The 27,840-nt window shown below is 46.8% G+C and overlaps 1 protein-coding gene across 3 annotated transcripts in view; it reads left to right on the plus strand.

Annotated features, from left to right (window-relative positions):
- The window catches only part of ITCH (itchy E3 ubiquitin protein ligase), a 176,221-nt gene that overhangs the window by 85,253 nt on the left and 63,128 nt on the right, over positions 1-27,840 (plus strand). For all 3 annotated transcript variants that reach the window (XM_068262394.1, XM_068262392.1, XM_068262393.1), the window contains exon 2: positions 26,930-27,017. In XM_068262394.1, coding sequence (XP_068118495.1) covers positions 26,951-27,017 — 67 coding nt within the window. In that variant the 5' untranslated portion in view covers positions 26,930-26,950. The remainder of the gene's footprint in view (positions 1-26,929; positions 27,018-27,840) is intronic.

Below are 27,840 nucleotides of genomic sequence, written 5' to 3' on the forward strand. Positions count from 1 at the left end.
TGTGGTCGGAGTTTCCCAGGGGGGCACCTTGGGTGGCCTTGTAAGCATTCATGTGGACCGTGTAGCAGTGGTCCAGGGTGTTACAATTCCTGGTGGGGCAGGTGATGTGTTGCTTGTAGCAGGGAATCTCGTGCTGAAGGTTTGCCTTGTTGAAGTCGCCCAAGATGATGAACAGGGCCTCCAGGAGGGCAGATTTCCACCGCGAGATACCGTCACTAAGTATATGTAGGGCAGTCCTGGAGCATGCATCGGGAGGAATGTAGACCCCAACGAGGACCACGGAAGAGAACTCCCTCGGGGAGTACCGGGGCCTGCAGTTTATGGCGAGTAACTCAACATCAGGGGTGCAGGCCTTGTGGAGAGTGGTGGTGTCGGAGCACCAGGAGGTGTTTATGTAGAGGCAGATACCACCCCCTCGCGTTTTCCCTGAGAGGGCAGCATCTCGGTCTGCTCTTAGGAGGTTGTAGCCCGGGACATGTAGAAAGTGGTCGGGGATGCTGTCACACAGCCAGGTCTCAGTGAAACAGAGAACAGGGGTGTTCTTGCTGATCAGGGGCTTGCTATCGAGTAGGAGGAGCAGCTCGTCCAGTTTGTTGGGGAGTGAGCAGACATTTGCAAGAAGGATGGCAGGGACAGGGGAGCGAAGACCTTTCCTTTTGAGTCGGACCTGGGCCCCCGCCCTCCTTACTCTATGGCGGCGTTTGTTTGGTGCTCGCTTGGTGGCGAGGTATTCGATGTGTGCGGTGACGGCATTCCACAGGGGAGGGCCCGGTATGGGCATTGGACTGTCCAAGGGTTCCCATTTAAGAAGGGCCTCTCTAGAAAGGATGGCAGTCCGTTTTTACGCCCATCTAATGATGCAATAATGCATTTAGATTGATTTTTCAATAGATTTCCAATACATTTAATTCTGAAATCTATTGGAAATCTGTTCCTAGTGTGTGGCACACCTCAGATAGATTCCTGTTAGATCCGACCTGACAGAAATCTATCCGATGGTCGAATGTGCTGCAAATCTATCAGTGTATGTCCACCTTTAGTTTCAACCACCACAAAGTTTGTTTAAGCCTTGCTACCTTAAAAATGGCTGTGCTGGCGCTTTGATCGGTCAGGCTAGCTATTAAATTCAACCCGCATAAATTTACATACAGAACCCTGCACTTTAATATATTCAGAAATGTTTCTGCTGTAATAAACCTTATCTCAGTCAGCCTTGCTCTATTTGGTACATTACCAACGAGAAGGAAGCTTGTCATCACCCCTCCCATATTCCTGCTCCTCACTGATTGGCTGAGGGCAGTTCAGTGTGACATGAGGCTGAAATCGAATCTTTCTGTGCTCACGGGTTTACAAAGCAAGCTAGCTAGAGCGCTCTAGGAGAAGAAAAAAAAAAGTGGACAGTACAATACATCTGTTATGTAAGTAGAACATGTTGCATTAAGTACTGGACTTTATGTAATATATCAAAAAAAAATTGTGCAATAATGCAGTGTCTCGAAAATAGTACAAAAACTTTATTGATGCAAAACACACAACTTAACATGAAAGATCTGTGCAACTTGAATACAGAGGCTCAATTAAGGTTTATTCAAATTGTTTGGCTGTCAGAAAAAATGACCATATTAGTAGAATTGGCATAATGGTTGAATTGGCAACGACACTAGTCCGTTTCGGGCTGAATATGCCCTTCGTCAGGCCAAATAAGTGAATTTACAATTTCTGCAAGGCGTCAGCCAGCGTAAGGAGCCAAGAGAGCAAAACACAGAGAAGGGCTCCTGAACCTAGCAGGTACACAATGTGCAAATCCACTGGCACTACATAGAGGAGGCAGCTAGGTTGTAAGTAGAACAACCAGTTATCTACTTACATATGTCATTTTTCCCTGGCATAATATGGCTGACCCTGCTGCTTTAAAGGACTCGCATTGAATTAAAAAAATGTACTTACCTGGGGCTTCTTCCAGCCCCTATAAGTCATGTGTATCCCTCACCGCAGCTCCATTCTCCCACCCCCCTCCCGCTGCCAGTCTGTGAAGATCGCTGACCCCCGGATGGGTTGGTATCTTCTGTGCTTGCGCCCGCGTCACCAGGAGCATACTGTGCAAGCGCAGGACACTCCTGTGCATGTGCACAAGAAGCCAACACATCCGTGGTTCCAGCGGGAGATGGGAGCTGCGGAGAGGGACTCGCATGACTTGTAGGGACTGGAAGAAGCCCCAGGTAAGTTAAAAATATTTTTTTTAATTCTTTATTGTTAAAAAAAAATGTATATTTTTTTTTAAATTCACCTTATGAGTCATTTAAAGGATACCTGAAGTGACATGTGACATGATGAGATAGACATGTGTATGTACAGTGCCTAGTACACAAATAACTATGCTGTGTTCCTTTTTTTCTTTCTCTGCCTGAAAGAGTTAAATATCAGGTATGTAAGTGGCTGACTCAGTCCTGACTCAGACAGGAAGTGACTACAGTGTGACCCTCACTGATAAGAAATTCCTCTTTTTATCTTTCTTGCTCTCAGAAGCCATTTTCTGTTAGGAAAGTGTTTTATAGTTGGAATTCCTTATCAGTGAGGGTCACACTGTAGTCACTTCCTGTCTGAGTCAAGACTGAGTCAGCCACTTACATACCTGATATTTAACTATTTCAGAAAGGGAAAAAAAGGAACACAGCATAGTTATTTGTGTGCTAGGCATTGTACATACACATGTCTATCTCATCATGTCACATGTCACTTTGGGTATCCTTTAAAGATCTGGCATGCCAGATCTTAAAGCGGATCCGAGATGAAAAACTAACTATAACAAGTAACTTGTCTATATATGTTAGTTAAAGTTTAGATAGTTTACACAGCAAATCTAGCTGAAAACCGCTTCAACAGTTTATGAATATTTATTCCTGTGTTAGAATGAAGGCAGCCATATTCTGTTTGTCACATTGTCACAGGCTGAGGACAGCTTGCCTGTGTGTAAATTCAGTTGCCTGTGTGTAAATTCAGTCCCCTCTCCTCCTCCCTCCTCGCCTCTGCTCTGCCTCTGAAATCAATGGCTAGTAACACCTCCCCCTCCCCCTGCCTAGACTGAGCTCCCATGCGCTGTTGCTACTGTCTGAAAATGCCAAGGCACTGTGAAAAGCTGTGGGCGAGGCTTGTTTAGTTTATAGGGAATTAGAGTATTAAAACAAAACAAAAAAAGTATTTGGCTTGAGGAATGCCCTATAAACTATATGAAAGGAACACAATCATGCAACGAGTAAAAGTTTATCTCGGATCCACTTTATAGGGAACCTAAACTGAGAGGGATATGGATGTTTCCTTTTAAACAATACCAGTTGCTTGGCAGTCCTGCTGATCTCTGTGGCTGCAGTGGTGGCTGAATCACAACCTGAAACAAGCATGCTGCTAATCCAGTCTGACTTCAGTCAGAGCACCTAATCTGCATGCATGTTCAGGGGCTGTGGCTTAAAGTATTAGAGACACAGGATCAGCAGGAAAGTCAGGCAACTGGTATTGTTTTAAAAGGAAAAATTCATATCCTTCTCAGTTTAAGTTCCCTTTAAAGTGACAGCGACACCTAAGTGAGTCCTCTCAAGCATCCTAATTTAGGCATTAGTGGCTGCCCAGGATTTGGCTCTCGCCTGATGAAGTGGGACATGAATAAATCATCGCACAGCCTAAGTCGGAGGATCAGGTATCCTCTTCATGGCCGTGCTTTTCCTAATAATTAGCACACTTCTACATCACTCATGTTGTCTTTGTGCTAACAGCTTCAGCGTTTATGCCAAGCAAATTCAAGCTTTGCTGGTGATATCTGGCTATGCCTGAGTGACCCTTGGGGCCAGTTCACAGTTGTGTTGAAGAATAACGCTAAGTCACATACAATGCTATGGGCCTTTTCACAGTACTGCATTGTAACGGATCACGTTATTTTAGCAGGCTTTGTATTAAAATCTATGTCCAGCCTCCATTGTGGTTCTCAGTCCTCATAACGTGTTATGCAACTGACCATTGTGAATCCAGCTATATAGCGATTGTATGATTGTGCTTACATTTTACCGTAATTCTGCCGCACACATCGCTGCGCTGTTTTTTAAAAATAAAAAAATGTACGTTATTGGGCAACTTTAGGGGCTGCATTGAAGCGAAGAAAAAAGTTACACACTTGCCTATGGAGAGGGAACCAAACGCGTTGCCTGTGCGTCATTGAACTTCATATGTATAGGAGTGTGTCATTTATTGCGGTAAGCCATCTCTTCCTTTATTACTTCTAGCTGTTTTTAACACGGTTTTATCTATTTCTGGGCGCCTCTTCCCCTTTTTTTGCTTTTCACCTTCTTTGGGAGGGGTATACTTCGGTACCCAGTGGCTCTGCCCGCTGATAGTTCCTTTGTTGTTTTGCCAAGAGTGCAACCGGATCCTTTTCTAGGTAGTCAGCCGAGTGGAGTCAGGTTTATAAGTCTCCACCTGTCATCAGCGGTTGGTTGCCCCTTGTGCAACCTTCCTTTGTGAGTACCGCAACCTTTTTATACATTTGCCATTGAACTTGTGACGCACTGCACCATTTGGGCTCCCGTCATTTCTGTTTTCTTTCTTAGTGTGTGTCGACACCCCCTACCACAGTATGGAGAGGGAAGGCTCAGGATCCTATACAGCCTTCTTCCTCTCTTGCTTCCCTTGTTCCAGCGCTGTCGCTCATGTTGCAGGTAAAACTGGTCAAATACGCCTTCTGGCACTCCTTCTTGCACATGCGCAGTACAGAGCCACATGTTTTCGGAAACTCGGGGACACAAGTGCTTCCAATGTTTCCAAGGACTCCAGGAGGTGGTAAATTTAAACGGGGGACAGTGCTGGACCCGAGGACACTGGGAAGGCTGTATGAGATCCAAAGCATTTCCTCTGCATAGATAAAGGGATACTGTAGGGGGGTCGGGGGAAAATGAGTTAGGCTGCAATTCCACTTGTGCGGTGCGAATCGCCGCGGTAAAAATTCGCATGTGGATGCGAATCTCGCATGCGGTCTATGCGAATCTTCATGCGAATTCGCTTGGAAATTCACATACCCAAACCTCATGCGAATTTCCTATTAAATACATTGTATGCGATTCGCATAGCGGTATGCGATATGCGAATTCTGATGGCTCTGCCATGCGAATTTTTTTCTGCACAGAAAAACGCAAAGGAATCCTGACAAGTGGAAACAGTCCCATTCACTTGTATTGCTATGCGAATTTGCATGCGAATTCGCGATAGTGGAAATGGGCCCTTAAAGTTACCTGGGGCTTCTAATGGTCCCCCGCAGGCATCCTGTGCCCGCGCAGCCACTCACCGATGCTCCAGCCCTGCCTCAGGTTCACTTCTGGAATTTCAGACTTTAAAGTCTGAAAACCACTGCGCCTGCGTTCCAGTGTCCTCGCTCCCGCTGATGTCACCAGGAGCGTACTGCACAGACACAGACCATACTGGGCCTGCACAGTATGCTCCTGGTGACATCAGCGGGATCGAGGACACGGCAACGCAGGCGTAGTGGCTTTCAGACTTTAAAGTCTGAAATTCCAGAAGTGAACCGGAGGCGGGACCGGAGCATCGGTGAGTGGCTGCGCGGGCACAGGATGTCTGCGGGGGACCATTTGAAGCCCCGGGTAAGGTCAACTCATTGTCCCCCGACCAACACCCCCCCCCTTACAGTATTCCTATAAGTATCTGAATTTTTTTTTTTTTCTTATCTAGGTACATATTTGCTTTAACCACTCAGCGACCACCTGACGCCGATCAGCGGCCATAGAGTGGCTCCACCAGGACCGCCTAACGCCGAGTCCTGAGGGAAGAGATTAGCAGGGAACGCTCATACGCATGCACGATCGTTCCCTGCCGAGACGCGGAGCTCAGTGTTCAGCCTGCCAGCTGCGATGAAAAAAAAAAAAAAGCCTTTGTTTACAGCAGCGCTGTATGGGGGACAGCTCTGTCATTGAGCTTTCCCCTCGAGCAGCTCACAAAGTGATCGAGCCGATCACACTGATTTGGCTCTCGGACATTTTTATAAAAAAAAATACATAAGTTAATTTAAAAAAAAAAAAACCTGCAGCAGCGATCAGAGCCCACCAACAGTAAGCTCTGTTGGTGGGCAGAAAAAGGGGTGGAGATTTATTTGTGTGCTAAGTTGTATGGCCCGTGCAGCACACTATTAAAGCTGCAGTGTGCTGAATTGTAAAAAATGGCCTGGTCAGTATGGGGTGTAAGCCTGTGGTCATTAAAGGGAAGGTTCAGGGAAACCTGTAAAAAAATAAAAATCCCTATCCACACACCTGGGGCTTCCTCCAGCCCGTGGCAGGCAGGAGGTGCCCTCGCCGCCGCTCCAGAGGCTTCCGGTCGTCTTCGGTGGCCGACCCGACCTGGCCAGGCCGGCTGCCAGGTCGGGCTCTTCTGCGCTCCAAGGACGGGCTCTTCTGCGTCCCACGCGGGAGCGCTGACGTCATCGGACGTCCTCCGGGCTGTACTGTGCAGGCGCAGTAGTTCTGCGCATGCGCATTACAGCCCGGAGGACGTCCGATGACGTCAGCGCGCCCGCGTGGGACGCAGAAGAGCCCGTCCTTGGAGCGCAGAAGAGCCCGACCTGGCAGCCGGCCTGGCCAGGTCGGGTCGGCCACCGAAGACGACCGGAAGCCTCTGGAGCAGCGGCGAGGGCACCTCCTGCCTGCCACGGGCTGGAGGAAGCCCCAGGTAAGTGGATAGGGATTTTTATTTTTTTACAGGTTTCCCTGAACCTTCCCTTTAAGTTGTGAAAAACATGCAAGGAGACCTTTGGATCTTTAAAGTGGACCTGAACTTTTGCAAAGGACTGAAGGGAAACATAGAGAGATGCACCCTGTATGTATTTAGAGAGTTTAGCCTGTCTGATTCCTCCTCATCTGTCACTAATCTGCAGATTTATTTTGGGATTTGGATCAGCTGTAACAAAGAAATGTTTTTCTTTAAGGTTATTATGCTGTTGCTTATCTTTTAGATCAGAGAGGAAGTTCTGAGTTCAGGTCTGCTTTAAACTAGTTTAAATGGTAAGGTATAGGATATACATACAGTGACGCACCTTTATAAATTGGTATCGCGGAATGCTTTCAGCAGTTACCCTCCTACACTGTCGCACACTTTTGGTACTTATTTAAAAGAACGCTGTGACTTGGCTCTTATACCTGTGTGGCCAGTATTGTGCACAACACGTGTCCTGCATCAGCACTGCCCATGTGATTCACTTTTTTTGTTTTGTAAACACTCTCCCAGAATCCATTTCTACATTACACCCCATACCAAACTTGTTAGCCTCACAGGAACGTGACGGACGTTAATGTTCCAGTGAGCAGCATTCTAGTCAGACGAGAGCTGCTTGCAGGCTGGCATACTCGCCAGGTGAGAATGTCTGTTTTTAATTTACCAGTACTGTGGACAACCTTCTCGTTCGAAAGGTCAAAGTGCTTGTGAAGGGAGAAATGTTTACTCTCTGGTGCAGTATTTTGTGCGGCGAATATATTCCAAGTTTTGTTTCTCTAAGAATATCGTTGATCCGTGGTAACTGATCGCTTAGCCTGAGAATAGGTTAGCACTTGTGAGGATGGAGGAGTGAAGTTTACTAAGCAGAACAGCTTTTATTTCTCAGTTTAAAAATGTGTCTGGAAAGAACTTTGTGCCAGTGTGGCTCTGTGTTTCTGTGCAAGTGCAGGCTGTACGTTGTGCCAGTGTGGCTCCGTGCTTCTGTACATTGTGGCTCCATACTTCCATACATTGTGCCAGTGTGGCTCCGTGCTTCTGTACATTGTGGCTCCATACTTCCATACATTGTGCCAGTGTGGCTCCCTGCTTCTGTGCAGGTGTGCGCTGCACTTTGTGCGAGTGTGGCTCCATACTTCCATACATTGTGCCAGTGTGGCTCCGTGCTTCTGTACATTGTGGCTCCATACTTCCATACATTGTGCCAGTGTGGCTCCGTGCTTCTGTACATTGTGGCTCCATACTTCCATACATTGTGCCAGTGTGGCTCCCTGCTTCTGTGCAGGTGTGCGCTGCACTTTGTGCGAGTGTGGCTCCATACTTCTGTACATTGTGGCTCCATACTTCCATACATTGTGCCAGTGTGGCTCTGTGTTTCTGTGCAAGTGCAGGCTGTACGTTGTGCCAGTGTGGCTCCGTGCTTCTGTACATTGTGGCTCCATACTTCCATACATTGTGCCAGTGTGGCTCCGTGCTTCTGTACATTGTGGCTCCATACTTCCATACATTGTGCCAGTGTGGCTCCCTGCTTCTGTGCAGGTGTGCGCTGCACTTTGTGCGAGTGTGGCTCCATACTTCCATACATTGTGCCAGTGTGGCTCCGTGCTTCTGTACATTGTGGCTCCATACTTCCATACATTGTGCCAGTGTGGCTCCGTGCTTCTGTACATTGTGGCTCCATACTTCCATACATTGTGCCAGTGTGGCTCCCTGCTTCTGTGCAGGTGTGCGCTGCACTTTGTGCGAGTGTGGCTCCATACTTCTGTACATTGTGGCTCCATACTTCCATACATTGTGCCAGTGTGGCTCTGTGCTTCTGCACAGGTGCGGGCCATACTTTGTGCCAGTGTGGCTCCATACTTCCGTACATTGTGGCAGTGCGGCTCCATGCTTCTGCACAGGTGCGGGCCATACTTTGTGCCAGTGTGGCTCCATACTTCCGTACATTGTGGCAGTGCGGCTCCATGCTTCTGCACAGGTGCGGGCCATACTTTGTGCCAGTGTGGCTCCATACTTCCGTACATTGTGGCAGTGCGGCTCCATGCTTCTGCACAGGTGCGGGCCATACTTTGTGCCAGTGTGGCTCCATACTTCCGTACATTGTGGCAGTGCGGCTCCATGCTTCTGCACAGGTGCGGGCCATACTTTGTGCCAGTGTGGCTCCATACTTCCGTACATTGTGGCAGTGCGGCTCCATGCTTCTGCACAGGTGCGGGCCATACTTTGTGCCAGTGTGGCTCCATACTTCCGTACATTGTGCCAGTGTGGCTCTGTGCTTCTGCACAGGTGCGGGCCATACTTTGTGCCAGTGTGGCTCCATACTTCCGTACATTGTGCCAGTGTGGCTCTGTGCTTCTGCACAGGTGCAGGCCATACTTTGTGCCAGTGTGGCTCCATACTTCCGTACATTGTGCCAGTGTGGCTCTGTGCTTCTGCACAGGTGCGGGCCATACTTTGTGCCAGTGTGGCTCCATACTTCCGTACATTGTGGCAGTGCGGCTCCGTGCTGCTGTGCAGGTGCGGGCCATACTTTGTGCCAGTGTGGCTCCATACTTCCGTACATTGTGCCAGTGTGGCTCTGTGCTTCTGCACAGGTGCGGGCCATACTTTGTGCCAGTGTGGCTCCATACTTCCGTACATTGTGCCAGTGTGGCTCTGTGCTTCTGCACAGGTGCGGGCCATACTTTGTGCCAGTGTGGCTCCATACTTCCGTACATTGTGGCAGTGCGGCTCCGTGCTGCTGTGCAGGTGCGGGCCATACTTTGTGCCAGTGTGGCTCCATACTTCCGTACATTGTGGCAGTGCGGCTCCGTGCTGCTGTGCAGGTGCGGGCCATACTTTGTGCCAGTGTGGCTCTGTGCTTTTGCACAGGTGTGGGCTGTACTTTGTGCCAGTGTGGCTCCATACTTCCGTACATTGTGGCAGTGCGGCTCCGTGCTGCTGTGCAGGTGCGGGCCATACTTTGTGCCAGTGTGGCTCCATACTTCCGTACATTGTGGCAGTGCGGCTCCGTGCTTCTGCGCAGGTGCGGGCTGTACTTTGTGCCATTGCGGCTCTTTGCAGTGCGCCTCAAGCTTTACTAAATATTAATGGCTAATATTTTTTCAAAGTGTCCCAGTGGAGGGGGCGTAAGAAGAATAAGGATGTCTCTGGACTATCCAGAGTATTGAACGTCCCCCTTCCCAGTTTTAGATATTTATTTGTTACAGCTGATACAAATCCTGCAATAAATCTGCATTATACAAACAGGATGAAAAGGCGCCTAAAGGAAAATAAAATTTAATTAAAATCTATGAAATAAATAAGGTTTGAGGTGGCTTACCTCAATGAAGACAAATTTATTTATAAATGAATAATCTTCAATGGCAATGCGTTTTGTGTGTCTCCGCCCACTTCCTCAGGCCAAATCAAGTGCCTCGCTATGTTCAGAGCCAGAAATAGAGTGCCTAGATTTGAATTCATTTTATTATCCTTTGGGCGTCTTTTCAACCTGTTTGTGCATCTGGCTTGCTCCTCTAATCCTAACTGCAATTTTACTGAAGAAAAAGAGCCCTGCAACCCATCCCATCATCACCCACATGAGGCAGTCAGAGGAGCTGGGAAGGGCACGGCCTCTTCCTTTTAAGCATACAGCTGATCACATGACCTCAATCACCTCCTCCCTCTGCTGGTCTCCGTGAAATGGAGTTACCGTAACTTGATTCGTACTGGCTCATAAGAAACCACCCACTGCTACACTTCCCAGTGACATTTCAGCATGAAATCTATTGTAGAACATCCTGCTGCCGCTGCCCCCATCTGCTGGGCCCGCCTTGTAAAGTGCCTTGAGACCTCGAGTGCTGACACCACGTAGCTTGTCACATGATGTCACACATGCCCCAGTGTCATGTGGTACTGGCGCTCACGGTACCGCCGAACGGGTGAGACTTTAAAACACTGCACATTGGCATGGAGGGGGGGGGGGGGGGCACTTTACACTTGGATGTGGACACCCACCGGGGTCTGTCGATCATCACAATATTGAACAATTTTACCTTCGCACGCCTATTTCAGCCTTTGTGACAGAGAATTTCCAACACGTCATTTGGCCAGAAATCGATCGAAAGATTGATCAGGCGGCCATGTTGTGGGGACAATTCTGGAATCGGGTGACCAATCAGGCAGCAGTATTGAGTAGTGTATGGCGACCTTCAGACAGGAGCGGTAACTGTTCTCTGCACTGCCCCCTCCTGTCGCATAAAGTAAAGCTTTTTGTTGTTTCTGCTTGAAATTTGCTTTTGGTCTTTTCTGTATTAACATGTTTATATGTTACGTAGGCTTTTATATCATGTTTGCTACAATATGGCCAGGAAATATACTTTTTCTATGGTAGACTTGTATATCATGTTTGCTACAATATGCCTAGGTGTAGAAAATGTACTTTCTTTAGGTATGACCCAGTTTGACTGTATAATTTCTTGACCTCCTGTCTGTTCCTAAAAGCAAACCTGAAGGGAATATCAACTGGTGAGATAAACCATTTTATCTGTAGTCCTTCACCTGAAACTTGTCTAAAAAGTCCCCACAGCCTTATTTTACTACACATGAATATAGCACTGACCTCTTCAGTATTGTCTTACAGAATAAACAGTCGTTACTAATTGTCCCTGAGAGTGGCTCACAATCTAATCTCTACCATAGTCATATTCACAGTCTAAGGTCAATTTTAGGGTGAAGGCAATTAACTTATACGTATGGTTTGGGGATGTGGGAGGAAATCAGAGTGTCGAAGGAAACCCACATAGACACGGGAAGAACATACAAACTCTGTGCAGATAGTGCCCTGGCTGAATGACAGTTTTTCATGGCCTTCTTCCACTAAAAGCATGCGAATTCACATGCTATTTTGTGGATGCGAATTTGCACGTGTATGTGAATTTGCATGCGCTTGCACAGTTTTATTTTTTAGCCTCTGTTGACGTGCAAAAAACACTACCGTGAAAAAAACGTGCGCGAAAATGCCATAAAAAATGTAGCACTGCTGTCCAGATTTTTTTTTCTGCGTGCAATTTCTGGATGCAGTGGAAACAAGCCTATTGAAATACATTACTATGCAAATTTGTGTGCAGCTAATCCACACAAATTTGCATATAGTGGAAACCGGCCCTCAATATTTTTCTGCACCCACCTTGAACTGTTGACCTTTTCTGATCTATTTCCTGCACACAAGTTTTCTTTCTGCCTTGCAATCGTTTTATGGCCTGTAATTGGTGATCAGTGAGAGTTATACCACAGTTCTTCAGATTGAAGAGAACCTACCATTTGCATACCTGAATTGGTAATCTTTACAGTCGGGGGTGGAACAGCCTAGTTCAGAGGTCATCAAACGTTTTGGGTCGAGGGCCGGGTCAACATACTTCAGACTGCTGGGGGGCCGGAGTATACATAAGATGATGTCTTTGGGGGCCAGACAGTGAAGCATACCCAGGTGACAACCTGAAGTCCAATTGGACTGCAGTGTCACCTGATGTGGAATTTGATTGGAAACCAGCAAATTATTGCTTTCTGGCTTCCATGTGGATGGGTGGTGCCAGCACTCCTATTCTATTTGTGAACCATCAATATTTAAAGATTAGCTAACCGCATTTATAAGTAATACATTTTGTGCGTGGGGGGAGCGGTAAAAAAGCCTCAGGGGGCCGCATTCGGCCCGCGGGCCTTAGTTTGAGGACCACTGGCCTAGTTCTACGTAGGATTGGGACTTCACCTACACGTTTATCATCTCGTGCCACATGTCCGTTGAGGTACCCTTTAAGCCAGGTATGGGCAAACTTGGCCCTCCAGCTGTTAAGGAACTACAAGTCCCACAATGCATTGCAGGAGTCTGACAGCCACAGTGATGACTCATAAAGGCAAATGCATTGTGGGACTTGTAGTTCCGTAACAGCTGGAGGGCCGAGTTTGCCCATGCCTGCAAAAATAACCAAGGATGGATTGATAGTTCAGTGTGTTCTTTGTTTGGTTACATTTTGTTACAGTAGTTTAGATATAACAAAAAAGGTCATCCAGTACACACTGTGAAGGATTAGTTGTTGTTTTATTACTTCTACTGTCGGAAGTAGTAAAACTCTGTTTTTCCCTCCTGACTTCAACATTAATCTGATTTTTGTTTTCTGTGTACACAATCTAGGGCAGGGCAAAACTACTCAAGGGATTTTATTATAATAGATCTTGCTGTGTCATGACTAGGGAAAGTGAGGATAGCTGTGCATCTGATATTTAGTGGTATACAGTATGGATAGCTATGCAGCTGGTACTTAGTGGTACAGTATTATAATGTGAGCAAGCATTCTGCAGGCTGCAAATATGCCATAAAGATGCTATAGGCCCACAAAGCCAAGGTCAGCTCCACAGTCCTCAGCTTATCTTGCACAAAGGAAAGGAATGACAGTAGCTCACTATGTATTCGAGACTATTTTTTTTTTTTTTTGCTGTAGTGTAAATGGCAGGTCTCCAGATACACAAAAAGTTTTCATTCTGTTTTGAATAGTGTGGAAAGGAGTTAGAAAAGTTTAACTACTTACTGCATCCTGTACAGTATAGCTGCACCCTGGGAAACTTCATTTGAAGTCCCAGAGGCGTAGATACTAGTCTATCGCCACACGCGTTAAGGCCCATACTCACAGGTCGCCCGTGAGTATGAGGCGTTGCACGGGCGCGCACCCCGAACCTTCGCTCGTCGCTGCTGTAGTTGCCGCCGTAACTGTCGCTAGTTTGCGTGAGTATGCGGACTAGCGGCAGCAACCAGCAGGGAATACCCTGAGCTTCTGGCGGGGGGAGGAACTTCAGCGACAGCTTCCTTCACGTCAGTTGCCAGGTCACTCCGCCGTGTGTATGCGGAGGGACCTGGCGATGAGCTGTCGCCGGCCTGTCGCGCACACGCTCCCGTGTGCTAGCGACAGGCCAGAAATGTTGCCCGTGAGTATGGGGCATTAGAGGGGAGATCAATGAATTGGAACGCATTAAGGCACATGCACAGAAGAGACAGGCTGGTGCGACTGAGCCATATTACCGAGACCACTAGCAGGAGAATGGAGGCACTTGTAAGGACAGCGAGGGACTCAGCGGTGCTTATGGGGCTGGAGGAAGCCCCGGATAAGTATAAAACCTTTTCCTTTTGTTGTCTCAGGTACACTTTAAGGCTGCTTTCACATTAAGACGTTACAGGCGCACGTTAGTGCAGCCTGTAACGCAGCCCCACCGCACAGTAATGAAAAATCAATGGGCTGTTCACAGTGCCCACGTTGCGTTACATTGTAACGCAGCCCATCCGTTGAGAGTGCTGCATGCCTTGCGTTATGCGCGTCTAAGCCGCGTTAGACTGTGCGCACATGCTCAGTAGTGTTGGGGAGGAGTGGAGAGCGGCCAGGCACATGGCTAATTAATAATCACTGCACGGTGTGACGTGCAGTGTTTACTTCCTGGAGCGGCCGCTTTGTGCAGCGATTGGCCAGGCGGGACCACGTGATGCCCCATGCGTCCAAGAGTACGCATCACGGCATCACGGACGCCAGAGTGAGCTGAACAACGCGGCTCGCTCTGACGTCCACATCAGAGAGCACTAGGCGTTGCGTTAGTGGCACGTTATGCGCCCTATAACGTCCCCTAAACGCAACGTCCTGGTGTGTAAGTAGCCTTAGGGTAGAAAGGAAGTTCTGAGTTCAGGAATGCTTTAAGGTGTGTAATGTTACAGGCTTGTTCTCCTTTATCAAATGTCCCTCTCGTCATCAGGGGACGCCAGACTTGTACCACTTTAAATGCGCCTTCAAGGGGTGAGCGCCGCAAAAATGCTTTAGTAAAAAGGCTACTGGGAACGGTAAAATCAAGTGACCTTAATGAAGAGTTCGAACTCCTGGAAACCTTCCCTCTGATTTATTGTTTAATTGCTCTGTACCTCTGTTATTTGATGATGCAATAGAGTGTGTGCCCACCCTTTCAGGGCGTGTTTATGGACGCATTAGCGCAATGGTTTCCATAATGAGCTGGAGCACTTGATAAAAGGGTGGATGGTCCAGAACATTTACTCCTTTGTTTAGAAACAGATTTAAAGGGAAAGTAAACTGAGGATATGGATTTTTCCTCTTAAAATAATACCAGTTCCCTGACTCTCCTGCTGACCCTGTGTCTCTAATACTTTTAGCCACAGCCTCTCAACAAGCATGCAGATCAGGTGCTCTGACTGAAGTCAGACTGGATTAGCAGCATGCTTGTTTCAGGTGTCTGATTCAGCCACCACTGCAGCCAAAGACATCAGCATGACTGCCAGGCAACTGGTATTTTTTAAAAGGAAACATCCATATACTTCTCAGTTTAGGTTCCCTTTAATTTTGTTTTTGTTTTAATATATTCTTTAAATATTTCCTTATTCTACATAAAATGTAAGAAACGTTAGTAAAATGTTGCAGTAACTTCCAGCTACCTGCTCATTCCCCAACCACCCAGTTTGAAGCCATGATGGACCACAGTGCTAAACCCCCCCTAAAGACCAGGCTGTTTTTTGATTAATTGGCCACTGCAGCTTTAGGGCCAAACTGCAGGGCCGCACAGCACACAAGTGATATACTGATCAGGTGTTTCTGACATTATTGTCAGATCTGACAAGATTAGCTGCATGCTTGTTTCTGCTGTAATTCAGACACTGCTGCAGCAAAATAGATCAGCAGGGCTGCCAGGCAATTGGTTTCATTTAAAAGGAAATGAATATGGCAGCCTCCATTACACTTTCACCTTGGGTTCACTTTAAAATTTGGGATGGTTAATGAGATGCAGATAATTTTGAGTTGATGCAACTTGCATTGCTTTCCTTCTTTCCTGTGTCTAGGAACTGTGTTGCTGTCCCTTATTTGTGTTGCTATTTTGTGTTCATGCTTTTTATTTTTCCCTTTAAATAACCAAACCACGTTTCCTCTTTTGAATTTCTGAACTGATGATTTCCACACTTTATTTTCCAACATCTGTGAAATTTGTACTTCATAGCTGATTATGAGCATAACCTGGCCATTCATATGAATTTTCAGGTTGAACATCCTCACGGTAGCGTTTACATGCTAGGTGTTCTCAGGCCTGTGTCGGGACAAGTTGATGCGGCAGTCTGTATCTCTTGCTGACATATCTCCCACTTATAGTTTTAAAAGGTTGGCTTTACCTCGTGGCATTTGGACACAAGGTCCCGTTAAGAGTACCCACTAGGGTCGTTCTTGCAGGCTTTCTGTCTCTGCCTGCCACTCCCCTGCCCTCCCTGCAGTTTTTCCAGCATCATTTTACTGCATGGCGGAGATGTCGGCTACCTGATACGCCATGTCCTAACAACCCCCCCCCCCTCCCCCCAATCAGGTAGCATTGATCTTTTTTAATTTACAGCCCCACCTCCGGTTCTCTCTAACTTGTCCATACATCTAGCGATTTTGGCGGCCGATCGACCAAGAGACAGGTCTCTCTCTGATGAGAGAGATCTGTGGCTGCCATAAACCCCAGGCTGAATACCAGTAGATTTCAGCATGAGATGTTTAGGCCTAGTGACTGCCTCGCCGCCCCCGGCCCTGTCACCCCAAATGAAGATGTACCCACTCCCGGTGCCCGTGCATGAACATTGTCGGTGTCCGCCACTGGCTCCATCTTCATATTCCTCCTCACACGCGCCCTACGTGGTTGCTGACGTCACACATGCCAATTTGTCGGCAACCATGTAGGGCGTGTGTATGAGGAAGAGTGTGGAGACGGAGCCAGTGATGGACACCGACAGGTAAAGTACTTTGTACAAGTATAGTGCACATTTTACACAAGGGGGCAGCACCGATTTTCATTCGGTTATAATTGAATCAGATGGGCGATCAGCTGCCAAGTCGAGTAATGTATGGGCACATTAAAGAGGAACTGTAACGGCAAAACGTCCCCTGGGGGGTACTCACCTCGGGTGGGGGAAGCCTCCGGATCCTAATGAGGCTTCCCACGCCGTCCTGCGTCCCTCGGGGGTCTCGCTGCAGCCCTCCGTACAGCCGTGACGTAATATTTACCTTCCTGGCTCCTGCGCAGGCGCTCTGACGGCTGTCGGCTCTGAAGTAGGCGGAAATACCCGATCGCTGTCGGGTCCGCACTACTGCGCAGGCGCAAGTCTCAAGTCTCCAGCGCCTGCGCAGTAGAGCGGACGCGACGGAGATCGGGTATTTCCGTCTATTTCCGAGCCGAATGCAGCCACAGCGCCCCCGCTGGAGCCAGCAAAGGTAAATATTGAAATTACAGTCGGGCCTGTCGCCGGCTGTTCAGAGGGCTGCAGCGAGACCCCCGTGGGACGCAGGATGGCGTGGGAAGCCTCATTAGGATTCGGAGGCTTCTCCCACCCAAGGTGAGTACCCCCCAGGGGATCTTTTTAAAGTTACAGAGTCTCTTTAAGGCAAGACTTTAAGATATTCCATTACAACAACTTCTCTTTACGTCCCAGCATTGTACGTAATAAAAGATTGGCATTGCTTGCGCAGGAGGTAGAAAAAACAAAAATACCTTCCAACCAGTATCTGAAGCAAAGGGTTCAGTAAGGCTGATAACAGGCTCACCTTTAGAATGATCTGCCTTTTTTCCTAAGAATGGCATCAGTCACATGGTTACATTACACACCTCTGTGTCTGCTAGCAGTGCTGAGCTGACAGATCCTGCCTACGATACTGATCACTGTCTATACACTATGTTCATCATTACTGTCTGTCTATTGCTGTGACTATGCTGCTGCTTAGTGACATGATCTATGTCAGCTGGGGACATTTGTAAAAGCTCTATGAATTGAGCGCATATCAGTTGCCACATAGGTTGGCAGGTAGATTGCTAAATTATTAATAGTATCTAGGCCTGAGCAGGTGGTACCGGACTATCCATAAATCAAACATCATGAAATGAATACATTAACACTTTTCAATGCAGTATTTTGGATCACCCATGTCCATCTGCATTTTCCAGTGTGCAGGGGAAGGGGGGGACTAGTGGGTGATCCAGTGAGTGTTTTAGTGGCAGGGATCTGGAGGCGAAGCAGGAATAAAAGGGCGTTTGGAGCTCTTTTGGAAAAAACATTGCCGCCATAGGTGTCTATTCTAAAAGCCATGATTAGCGGTAAAGAAAAGAAATGTGGGCGCACGCCAGCCGCTGCTACCAGGCGCGTCCGAGCGCCGAAATTTACCACCTTTGCTGCAAATTGTAGCTTTTATCATGTAATGCCGCTATTTGAATTTCCACAAGCCCTGGCGCCCAATAGAATCCAATTTCAAATCAGTACCACTAATCTGGCTTCTCCATGTGCCAAAGTTTACCTTGTAATAGAACGATTTTACCATAGAGAGGGAAGGGAGGTTTAGGGTTAGGCGCCACCAGGGAGAAGTTGGGTTTAGGCACCACCTGGGAGGGTTTTGAGGTTAGGCCAGGGCCGGATTAACCATAAGGCATGTGCCTATAGGCACCTGATGATGGAATGGCGGCACACATCCCTCCACTAATGCCTCCCTCCCTCCTTTCCTATGCAGAGTCCTGAGCAGAGTGTAAATGAGCGGTTACTCACCCAGCATTCCACTGATCAGATCTCTCTTCAGCTAACACACTTGCGGTGTGGTTCATCGGGGGTTTGTAGGTTCATGGAGGGTGAAACCTAGGGTGCCAGTACATCTGTGCCTATAAGCTCCTGTGATTTAAATCCAGGCCTGGGTTAGGCACCACCGGGGGGTTCTTAGGGTTATGCATCGGTGGAGGGAGAGTTCTGTGTGAGAATAGTTAGGTTTAGCAATAAGAAAAAATAGTAAATATTACCAATATTTTACTATTGGAATTCAGTAGTAGAATGTCGCTAACTTCCTGACATTCTACTAGCAGCGAACCCTGTACACTTTTCTCCAGAAGCCTTTTTACATGTATGCATCTGGAGGGTCTCTACCTCCTCTCCCTAAAGCGAGGAGGCAACCTGGCATCAGGGGGAGGGGTGGGGCTGATGCCAGCTCGTGTACTGTAGCCCCACTCTCATTGCAGGCACGCCAGAGTAATTGCGTAATTACACAGAGCACCGTGGAGAGGAGGAGATCAAACGCTTTGATCCATATAGGGTGACGCCGTGCCGGATGAGATCAGGCAATGGTGCCGCTAGTGATGCGCTTAATTTGCCCACTTATTACTTAAAAATGCGTGGTGCAGCGGTGGAAGATGGGGCTGGCGGTGATCAAAGTGTTGGTCCAACACGTTGATCTAAAGGGCCTGATGCCGTGCCTTCTACCGGCAGCCATTTTCCCATATAAAACTGTCTGACATTGGATGTGTGCTGGAAAAGGCCAATGTTGAACATAGTCCAACATAAGATTGTATGAAAAACAGAAGTTTGCCTTCTTAAACCACTTAACGACCGCCTAACGCCGATAGGCGTCGGCAGGTCGTAAGTGGTTTTACATGGAAACGTTTCCATGTCAGTTCACGGAGGGTGTCTCCGTGAACAGCCTGCGAGCCTCCGATCGTGGCTCGCAGGCTAAATGTAAACAGGCGGGGAAGAAATCCCTGGTGTTTATGTCGCACGGCACTGCTGCGCAGCAACGCCGTAAAAGAGATCGGCGATCCCCGTAAAAGAGATCGGGGATCGCCGGCATCTGATAGGCTGAAGCCAGGTTGGAGTGAGCTCCGAGATGTCCAAGACTGGGTGCACACATAACAGAGCATTAGTTTGCGTTTCCGTCATGTGCAGGTTTTTTTTTGTGTGCGTTTGCGGTTTTTTTGCATATGCGTTTTCTAGCGTTTTGCGTGCTTTTTTACGCATTTGCGGTGTTGCATATACAAAACGCATATGCGTTTTTATATTTTGACTTATGCAAATCACTAGGAAGACAACAGGAAGCAGAAATACAGCACAAAACTATTGTTTTTCAAAAACGCATCCAAAACGCAATACATTGCATTCCCATTGACTTTCATTTTGATGCGTTTTTGAATAAATAAAATAAAAACGCATGCATACATAGCAGATATGTGTTTTTTATATGCGCTTTTTTATGCTGCCCATAGACTTCCATTAGCGGCAAAAATGCAGCCTTTTCCGCAAGGCTTACGTTTCCTAGCCTCACGGTGCATCACTGCTGAATATGCAGATCTTCTCTTTGAATCCTTGGGTGTTCTAGTTCATCATGAGCTTGATGGGTACTCTGCAATATAAGATTGGAAAGGGTTACTGCATCAATGCCAAAAATATACATATCAAAGAAGAATGTATGTAGGTAAAAAATGCTGTAGAAATTATAACCTTTAATGGTAAACTGAAAATATTTTTATAATGCAAACTTTCAGGGAGCTAGTAGTCAACGTCTTCAAGCATCATTTGAAACGTAAGCCCTGAAAAATGGGGCTAGATCCCTGAAAGCTTGCATTATGGGGTTTTTGCTTTGTCTTGTTTTTTTTGGTTAGCCTTTGAAAAGAACAATTTCTACAATATCCTGTGTGCCTTACTTGTGTAATTATTTTGGCTATCGAGCAGCAATGTAAATTTGTTTTGGAAAGCTATTCTCATAAGGGGGGGGGGGGGGGGGGACGGGGGTTAGAGTCCGCATCAAGGTTGGCTAGGCTGCTGCAAAGTTTGGTGGGTTTTTTTCTGTTCGTTTTTGATCAATTATACATATACTGTAAACGATTTTTTTGTGTGTGTGTGTTCACATTATGAATATTAGGGTTTTTTTTGTTTTTTTTTTTGGGGGGGGGGGGGGGGGGGTTGGGGAATATCTGCTGTAGATTTTGTTAGTTCTCATCCCCTCCCTTAGGCCTTGTTCACATTGCGTTTGGCTCGCATGTCCGTCCATGGGGGGCTTAGGTTTTTTTTTTTAGAGTGGTTTCCATCGATTTTCTGCGCGTTCGCTCGTTTTTGTAAGCGCTTTTGCACAGTGTTTCCGTCTTTTGTTCCGGAAAAAATCCGGAAACAAAAAATACAATGTGTTTTTTTTTCTTTTTTAAACGCTCACGCAATCGCTTGCCAAAGCAATTATGTGAGCGTTTCGTGTTTTTCCTATACCTTCCATTGAGGCAAATCACCTAAAAAATGGCTCAAGCATTGCTTTTCAAATCTGATCGCTAACGAAATGCTCTGATATGAACTCTCTCATAGAAAATCCTTGCACAAGCGCTTTCGCCCGCGCTTAAAATTTTACCAAAAACGCCTATAATGTGAACAAGGCCTTCCTAACATACATCTGCTCCCTTTCTCCTCCAATCCAGTCTGAAGCCTAGATGTTTTTGCTAAATGTTTTAAAGCACAATCAAATTAAAGTATACCTGCCATAAGGCTTATGGAGATCCACATATCTCCATAAGTTGTCTGTTCCTCTCCTTGTCCCCTCCCCCCTTTACCTCAGTCTGGGGCTCTTTTGCGTATTTTAGTAGCGTGTGTGTGTGTGTGTGTGTGTGTGTGTGTGTGTGTGTGTGTGTGTGTGTGTGTGTGTGTGTGTGTGTGTGTGTGTGTGTGTGTGTGTGTGTGTGTGTGTGTGTGTGTGTGTGTGTGTGTGTGTGTGTGTGTGTGTGTGTGTGTGTGTGTGTGTGTGTGTGTGTGTGTGTGTGTGTGTGTGTGTGTGTGTGTGTGTGTGTGTGTGTGTGTGCGCGCGTGTGTGTGTGTCTTATGATTTGGTATATGTATGTTTTTTTTTTGTAGTTTTACGCTCTGGATCGTTAGTAAGCTGTGACTTCCGAGATACACTCAGGTGTAAAATCTGAGCATTCCTGGTTCAAGAGGTCACATTGTTGTGTTTGCTTTGTGCCAGGGAAAATGCCAATGACTCAAACCCTCCATGAATATGCATAGTGCTCAGGTGGCAGCAGGGTTAATGTTTATTTTCTTCAGGGTACATGTTTCTCACTTTTAGCATTTCCCAGCATTTCTCCACCTGGGCTTAGCCTCCCCTGCAGAAGGTAGGTAGAGCAGGGTTTCTCAGCATGATTATACAAGACAAATAACATTTATATTGCGCTTTTCTCCTGGCGGACTTAAAGTGCTTGAGCTGCAGCCACTAGGGTTCGCTAGGTAAACAGTAGCATTATTATACCATCTTTGACAGGTACTCCCGAATGCATAGATTTGCTGGGAGTGCTTCAGAACAGTGTGTAAATGATTATCACACGTCTGAAATCACAGTGGTTTAACACACACATTAAGGGTGTGAACTGCAACGGAGACTGAACATAGATTGTAATTCAGAGCTTGCATGCAATACAACACAGAAGTTTGAATAGGCCCATAGAATTGTATCGGGAGTGAGATGGCACACAGGATTAATATTAAGTATTTATATAGTGCCAACATCTTGTGCAGCCCTGTACGTTCATGTAACTGTCCCTCAGAGTGGCTCACAATCTAATCCCTACCATAGTCATATGTCTGTATGTATCGTGTAGTGTATGTATCGTACTCCAGGGCCAATTTAGGGTCAGTTAAAGTGGTCTGAAACTCTGGATTTTCCTACTTTTTATTACTCATACAGTTGTCATATTTGTTTTTGAGCACAAGTAATATTGTCTGACTACAAATTACAAGTTTCCAAAGTATCGTTTATCTTGCCCTGAAAGCTGCCATTGCATTTTATTCCAGCTGCTTTGTATTATATATGAACATCTTCTAGTGAGCTGTTCTGAACTATGTGTGTGTGCCTGAAGCACTGATCGCCTCTCCAGGAGTCTTTTCACAAATGTAACTACATTGGAATGTAAACAAAGATACTGTTATCTCCAGTCTGGATGCGGATTTGAAGCTGAATAGCCTTTTCATGGCAGGACAAAGTGCTGTGTTTAACTGTTTCAATGATATTATGCTGCAAGTTTTTTCTGTGATATTGGCTTTAAAGCTGTAAGGAATCTTTTAGAGCAAAGTAGAAATGCTGAGTTTCAGACCACTTTAACATATCTGTATGTTTTTGGGATGTGGGAGGAAACCGGCGCGTCTAGAGAAAACCCATGCAGACACATAGAGAACATACAAACTCCATGCAGAAAGTGCCCTGGCTGGGATTTGAAATGGGGACCTAGCGCTGCAAGGCGAGAGCGCTAACCACTACATCACCGTGCTGCAATGCAGTAATGATTTATCATTTAAGCTGAAAACTTACAGCACTTAAAGGACAACTGCAGTGAGAAGAATATGGAGGCTGCCATATTTATTTCCTTTTTAAACCATACCATTTGCCAGGCAACCCTTTTTATCTATTTGACTGTATTAGTGTCTAAATCACACCAATAAACAAGCATGCAGGTAATCTTGTCAGATCTGACAATAATGTCAGAAACACCTGATCAACTGCATGCTTGTCAAGGTCTATGGCTAAAATTATTAGAGGCAGAGGATCAGCTTGATAGCCAGGCAACTAGCATTGTTTAAAAGAAAATAAATATGGCAGCCTTCACATACCTCTCACTATAGTTGTCCTTTAAGTACCCATTGAAGTGATCACCCCTTGTGTCGTGTTGGGTAGTGCCCAGTCCTTTTCCCTGACATCGGTTGCTGGCTTTACTCTTAACAAAAAAGCTCAGCTTAGTCAGACATCACTAGTATCAAACCTGCGTCTCCCGCCCATTCCTAGTCATGCAAGTTAAATGTAAATGATGAGAAAAGTGCCTCTAAATACCTATGTTTTTAGAGAAACGGTGGTCATGTGACTGCACTGGGCTACTCTGTGTCACCCTCTCTCAAGCTAGGTTATGTTTTTGTAAGGGGCATTTGGCCAAGGTTTTCGCCCACCACCCCTCTCAATTGGGGATTGGAGAGGGTTTGGCCAAGGTGCCACTCACAACCCCTTCCAATTGGGTGACTGGAGGGGTGTGGCCAAGCTCCAGGCCAACCCTTTTCTGTTGTGGTCACTGCAGGGGGGGAGTGGGTCTGGCAAAGCAGCGAGAGGAGGATGTTGGAAAGCTTAAACTGCAAGCTTTTGGGGTCTTCAAACATGAACACCTGTCCTGTATTTAAACACAATAAATAGCAGCTTTCATCAAGATAAAATATTTCAGTAATACAGTATTTAGTTTAAAAAGAGTGCAATTTATAAAAAATTTTTTTACCTGCAGTATATTTTTGCATCTAAAGCTAATTTTATTGTCTTGCTTACTGTGTGTGTATGGCCAGAGAAGGATTCAAATGAAATGAGGAAAGGAAGTAAATGTGGCTCTCCTGTATGGTAAGCTGGTCCAGAGACTCTGGCATTTGGCACCCTTAACATCCACTAGGCCTCAGGCACTTGCCTAGGTTGCTTTGTGGATGATCTTGCTCTGTGTATGCAGACCCTAAACGGCACTGGGAGGGGCTTTCCAAGTCATCTGCTTGATCTGCAAGGTGGGGGGGGGGGGGTATCTGCTGTAGTCATTAATATTTGCCAATACCATAAAGTCCATATACTGCAGTACCTCAACAGAGCAACAGATTGTGGTACTACAAATGTTTTATTCCATGGATCTTTTAAAGCAGACCTGATCTCAGAACTTCCTCTCTGCTCTAAAAGATACGCAGCAGCATAATAACCTTTAAAGAAAAACATTTCTTTGTTACAGCTGATACAAATCCTGCAATCTGCCTGATAAGGGAGTAATAACTAGGTACCTTAACTAATGACTTCCAACCAGCTGAGACTAGTAGTTGAGTTGTCGGTGGATCTGGACACATGCACATTGATCTTTGCACAAGCCATTGTTACAGACTGTAAACAAGACCTTTGAAGCCAATGTCAAATTAAGCAGCAGAGGTTACTGGCTGAGATGATTTCCTGGTTGAGGCAGCGATAGGAGCTAAAAGCTGAGACCATATGTCTCTGTCCACAGCAAGCAGTGTGAGCCCAGCTGTCTCTGATCACCCAGGATTGCTAATAGCGAAGCAGGTTGTTTCGGCACTCAGCGTTTTGTACTGAAACAAGGTGCTGCTATAGCTGCAATGCTATAGTGCACGGGGCACGTAAGGGTAATTTGGGGTTCCGTACCGCGAATTACATCTCCCTTTGAGTTGCGATGACTAGAAGGGGGAATAGTATTTAATGCCGCCGGGGGTTTGAGCGGCAGCAGGGTGAGCCATCATATGGCTTAGCCTGCGCACAGCTCCTCGGCATCATACTAATACATATACCGCCAGTAGAATCAATCGTCAAACTGCTATAGGTAGGCTTAGGCCTCTTTCAGCCAGGAGGCTGATCTGCGCGCTTGTTGGGCGGTTAGGACCCGTTTCCACTAGCGCGGAAACCGGGCCGAATCCACAGAGTTTCCCCGCAGGCAAATCGCTCGGGAAACTCTGCCATAGGAAATAATGGCGCTGCCGGCCGAATCGCTTGCCCTAGCAATTCAGCCGGCATTGCCCACAGTTTTCGCACGGGAGGCAGCGAATCCCATAGCCATGCATGGCACGGTTTCTGGAATTAGTCTGCGTTCCCGCAGATCTGCCGCACGCGATGGCTACTGGAAACGGGCGTCCCATCTGCCACCCATGAGTGCCATTCAGGTGCAATTTAAATGCACCCAAATAGCAGCGGTTGTAACGCCCGGCGTGTGAAGCGCGGTGGTGTTGCCGAGCAGCAGAGGACCATGATAGGTCACGTCGGTTGCAGCCGCATTCAGATGTGACTCCATGGAGGGGGATCCATTACCTGGCCTCACACTGCAGAGATTTCACCATGAGATCTATTGGGAATTGTCTGTACTAGTGCTGCTGCTGGCTGGACCCCCAAGTCTCCCTTCATGTAATGTGTACCCACCTCCCAGATTCCCTTATCCACTGGCGCACTTCCTCCAGTGTCCAGAATCTACCCCCTGTACCCTGTGACCCGTTAGCAGGCAAGTTACCACGTACATGCCGCTGGGTCACGTGGTACAGGCACATGGCGGAGATGAGGAGACGCACCGGTGCATAGGTGAGCATTCGGGGTATACTTTACATTACCGGGGGGGGGGGGGTGAGTACATGTTACACATGAGGAGACTAGCCGGGGTCTGACCGTTGTGAAATCAAACGTTGCAGCACGGTGGCGTAGTGGTTAGCACTCTAGCCTTGCAACGCTGGGTCCTGGTTCGAATCCCAGCCAGGTCAACATCTGCAAGGAGTTTGTATGTTCTCCCTGTGTCTGTGGGTTTCCTCCGGGCACTCCGGTTTCCTCCCACATCCCAAAAACATACAGATAAGTTCATTGGCTTCCCCCTAAATTGGCCTTAGATTACCATACATACACTGCACAATACATACATAGACCTAAGACTATAGCAGGGATTAGATTGTGAGCCCCTCCCAGGGACAGTTAAGTGACAAGACAATATACTCTGTACAGCGCTGTGTAAGATGCCGTGCTATATAAATACTAAATAATAATAATAATAATACTGACCAAGCCCTTTAAAATGCCATCTTTACAACTTATATAATAGGGGGTTTTAGAGCGTTTTTGGACACCAATTTTTTTTTTTGCTCACCTTTACAACAGGTTGGATGGATTGTTTCAATCGATTTCAACCAGAAACCGATCAAAATTATGATGGGACAGCCACGTTGTGGCAGATTCAATCATTATAATGATCTGGCAATGCCGCCACTAGTGACCAACCCAAATGTGCCAATCTAATATTTATTACATGGCACAGCAGCGGATGGTGGGGCTGGTGGTGATCCGTGTCGGACCAAGTCCATCACTTAATGGGACTGCCACTTTTATCCAGCAACAGCCCCACCTAGTGGTAGCCGTTTTCCTATATGTGATTATATCTGACATCGGACCTATTCTGGTAATGGTAAAGGCCGTTTTTGGAGAGAATTGAACTGTCAGTACGTAGATTTGATCACCCAGGGAATCCAGCTCTAGGTCTCCATGCTGCAGTTCTTTGTTTGGCGGCTGCTGCTACAAGATTTCCCTCTCTTCCAATTGTTTCCTCCATAAAATGTAGAGTAAATCTTCAGCAGGGGCACTGTGATGATAGATGTGTAGAAACGCAGGCCCAGACATCGTGCCAAAACAGTCCTCAAGGGACACCAACAGCCATTAGTGGCTTTAGTATTTTGATATCTGCCAAGATAATGCTTCAGCTCACAAGAAAAAACATTAATTTTATTTTAGCAGAATTGTTTTCTTTAGTCTCTCATAAAACCATTGTGATGTGTCCCTTTAAACTGGTTTCTCTTTTTTTCCTGTAGACGCAAGTTTTCAAAGGGGAAATGGATGGCGGTGCCCCAAAACCAGCAGTAAATGGCATCACCATGAAATCACAGCTTCAAGTCACAAGTAAGTCAATGCTTCAGCTAGAACCATAATATAAAGAAACCACTTACCATAAATAAACCACTTACTTACCACAGCACCCAGGGCTGGATTTACCACAAGGCACTGTAGGCACGTGCCTACAGGCGCCTCATGATGGAAATGCAGCTCAGTCCCCTACCTATCCCTTTGCAGAGTCCCGAGCAGAGCATAAATGAGAGGTTGCTCACCCACCTCTCGGCATTCTACTGATGAGATCTCCCTTCAGTCGGGGGCACCTCTAGCTATCTAATACTTGGGTTCACCTCTAGCTACTTAATACTGAGGATAGATCTGGCTACCTAATAGAAAGGGGCAGTTAGAGCTACCTATGACGGGCAAGGGAAGTAAGGGAGAAGTGACAGGTGGGACAGCCACACTTGCGGTGTGATTCAGCAGGGGTTTGTAGGTTCATGGAGGGCGAAGTCTAGGGTGCCAGGAGATCTTTGCTTATAGACTCCTGTGATGTAAATCCGGGGCTAACTGCACCTGTTCATTGACGTTTCACTCACATTAAAACCAATGTACCGGTGGGATCGTCCACACTAAGTATCAAGGAACTTTACCGAAAGATAGTGGCCTGGACAAAGTGAGAAGTTCAGAAATAAGACAGATTAACCACTTGACGCCCAAAGTGCTAACCCTCCCCCCCACCTCCCCAAAGACGAGGCTGTTTATTGCAGCACTGGGCTGTGCAGGCTTTTCAGCCTCCTACACAGCCCAGCAAAGGAGCCCAGTGATCGGACTCACCTCCTTTTTTTTGTCCCTAAAGGGACATGCCGCCGGAGGGGTCCGATCGCTGCAGCAG

This window comes from Hyperolius riggenbachi, chromosome 12 (genome assembly GCF_040937935.1).
Source record: "Hyperolius riggenbachi isolate aHypRig1 chromosome 12, aHypRig1.pri, whole genome shotgun sequence".
In the NCBI taxonomy this organism is placed as follows: domain Eukaryota; kingdom Metazoa; phylum Chordata; class Amphibia; order Anura; family Hyperoliidae; genus Hyperolius; species Hyperolius riggenbachi.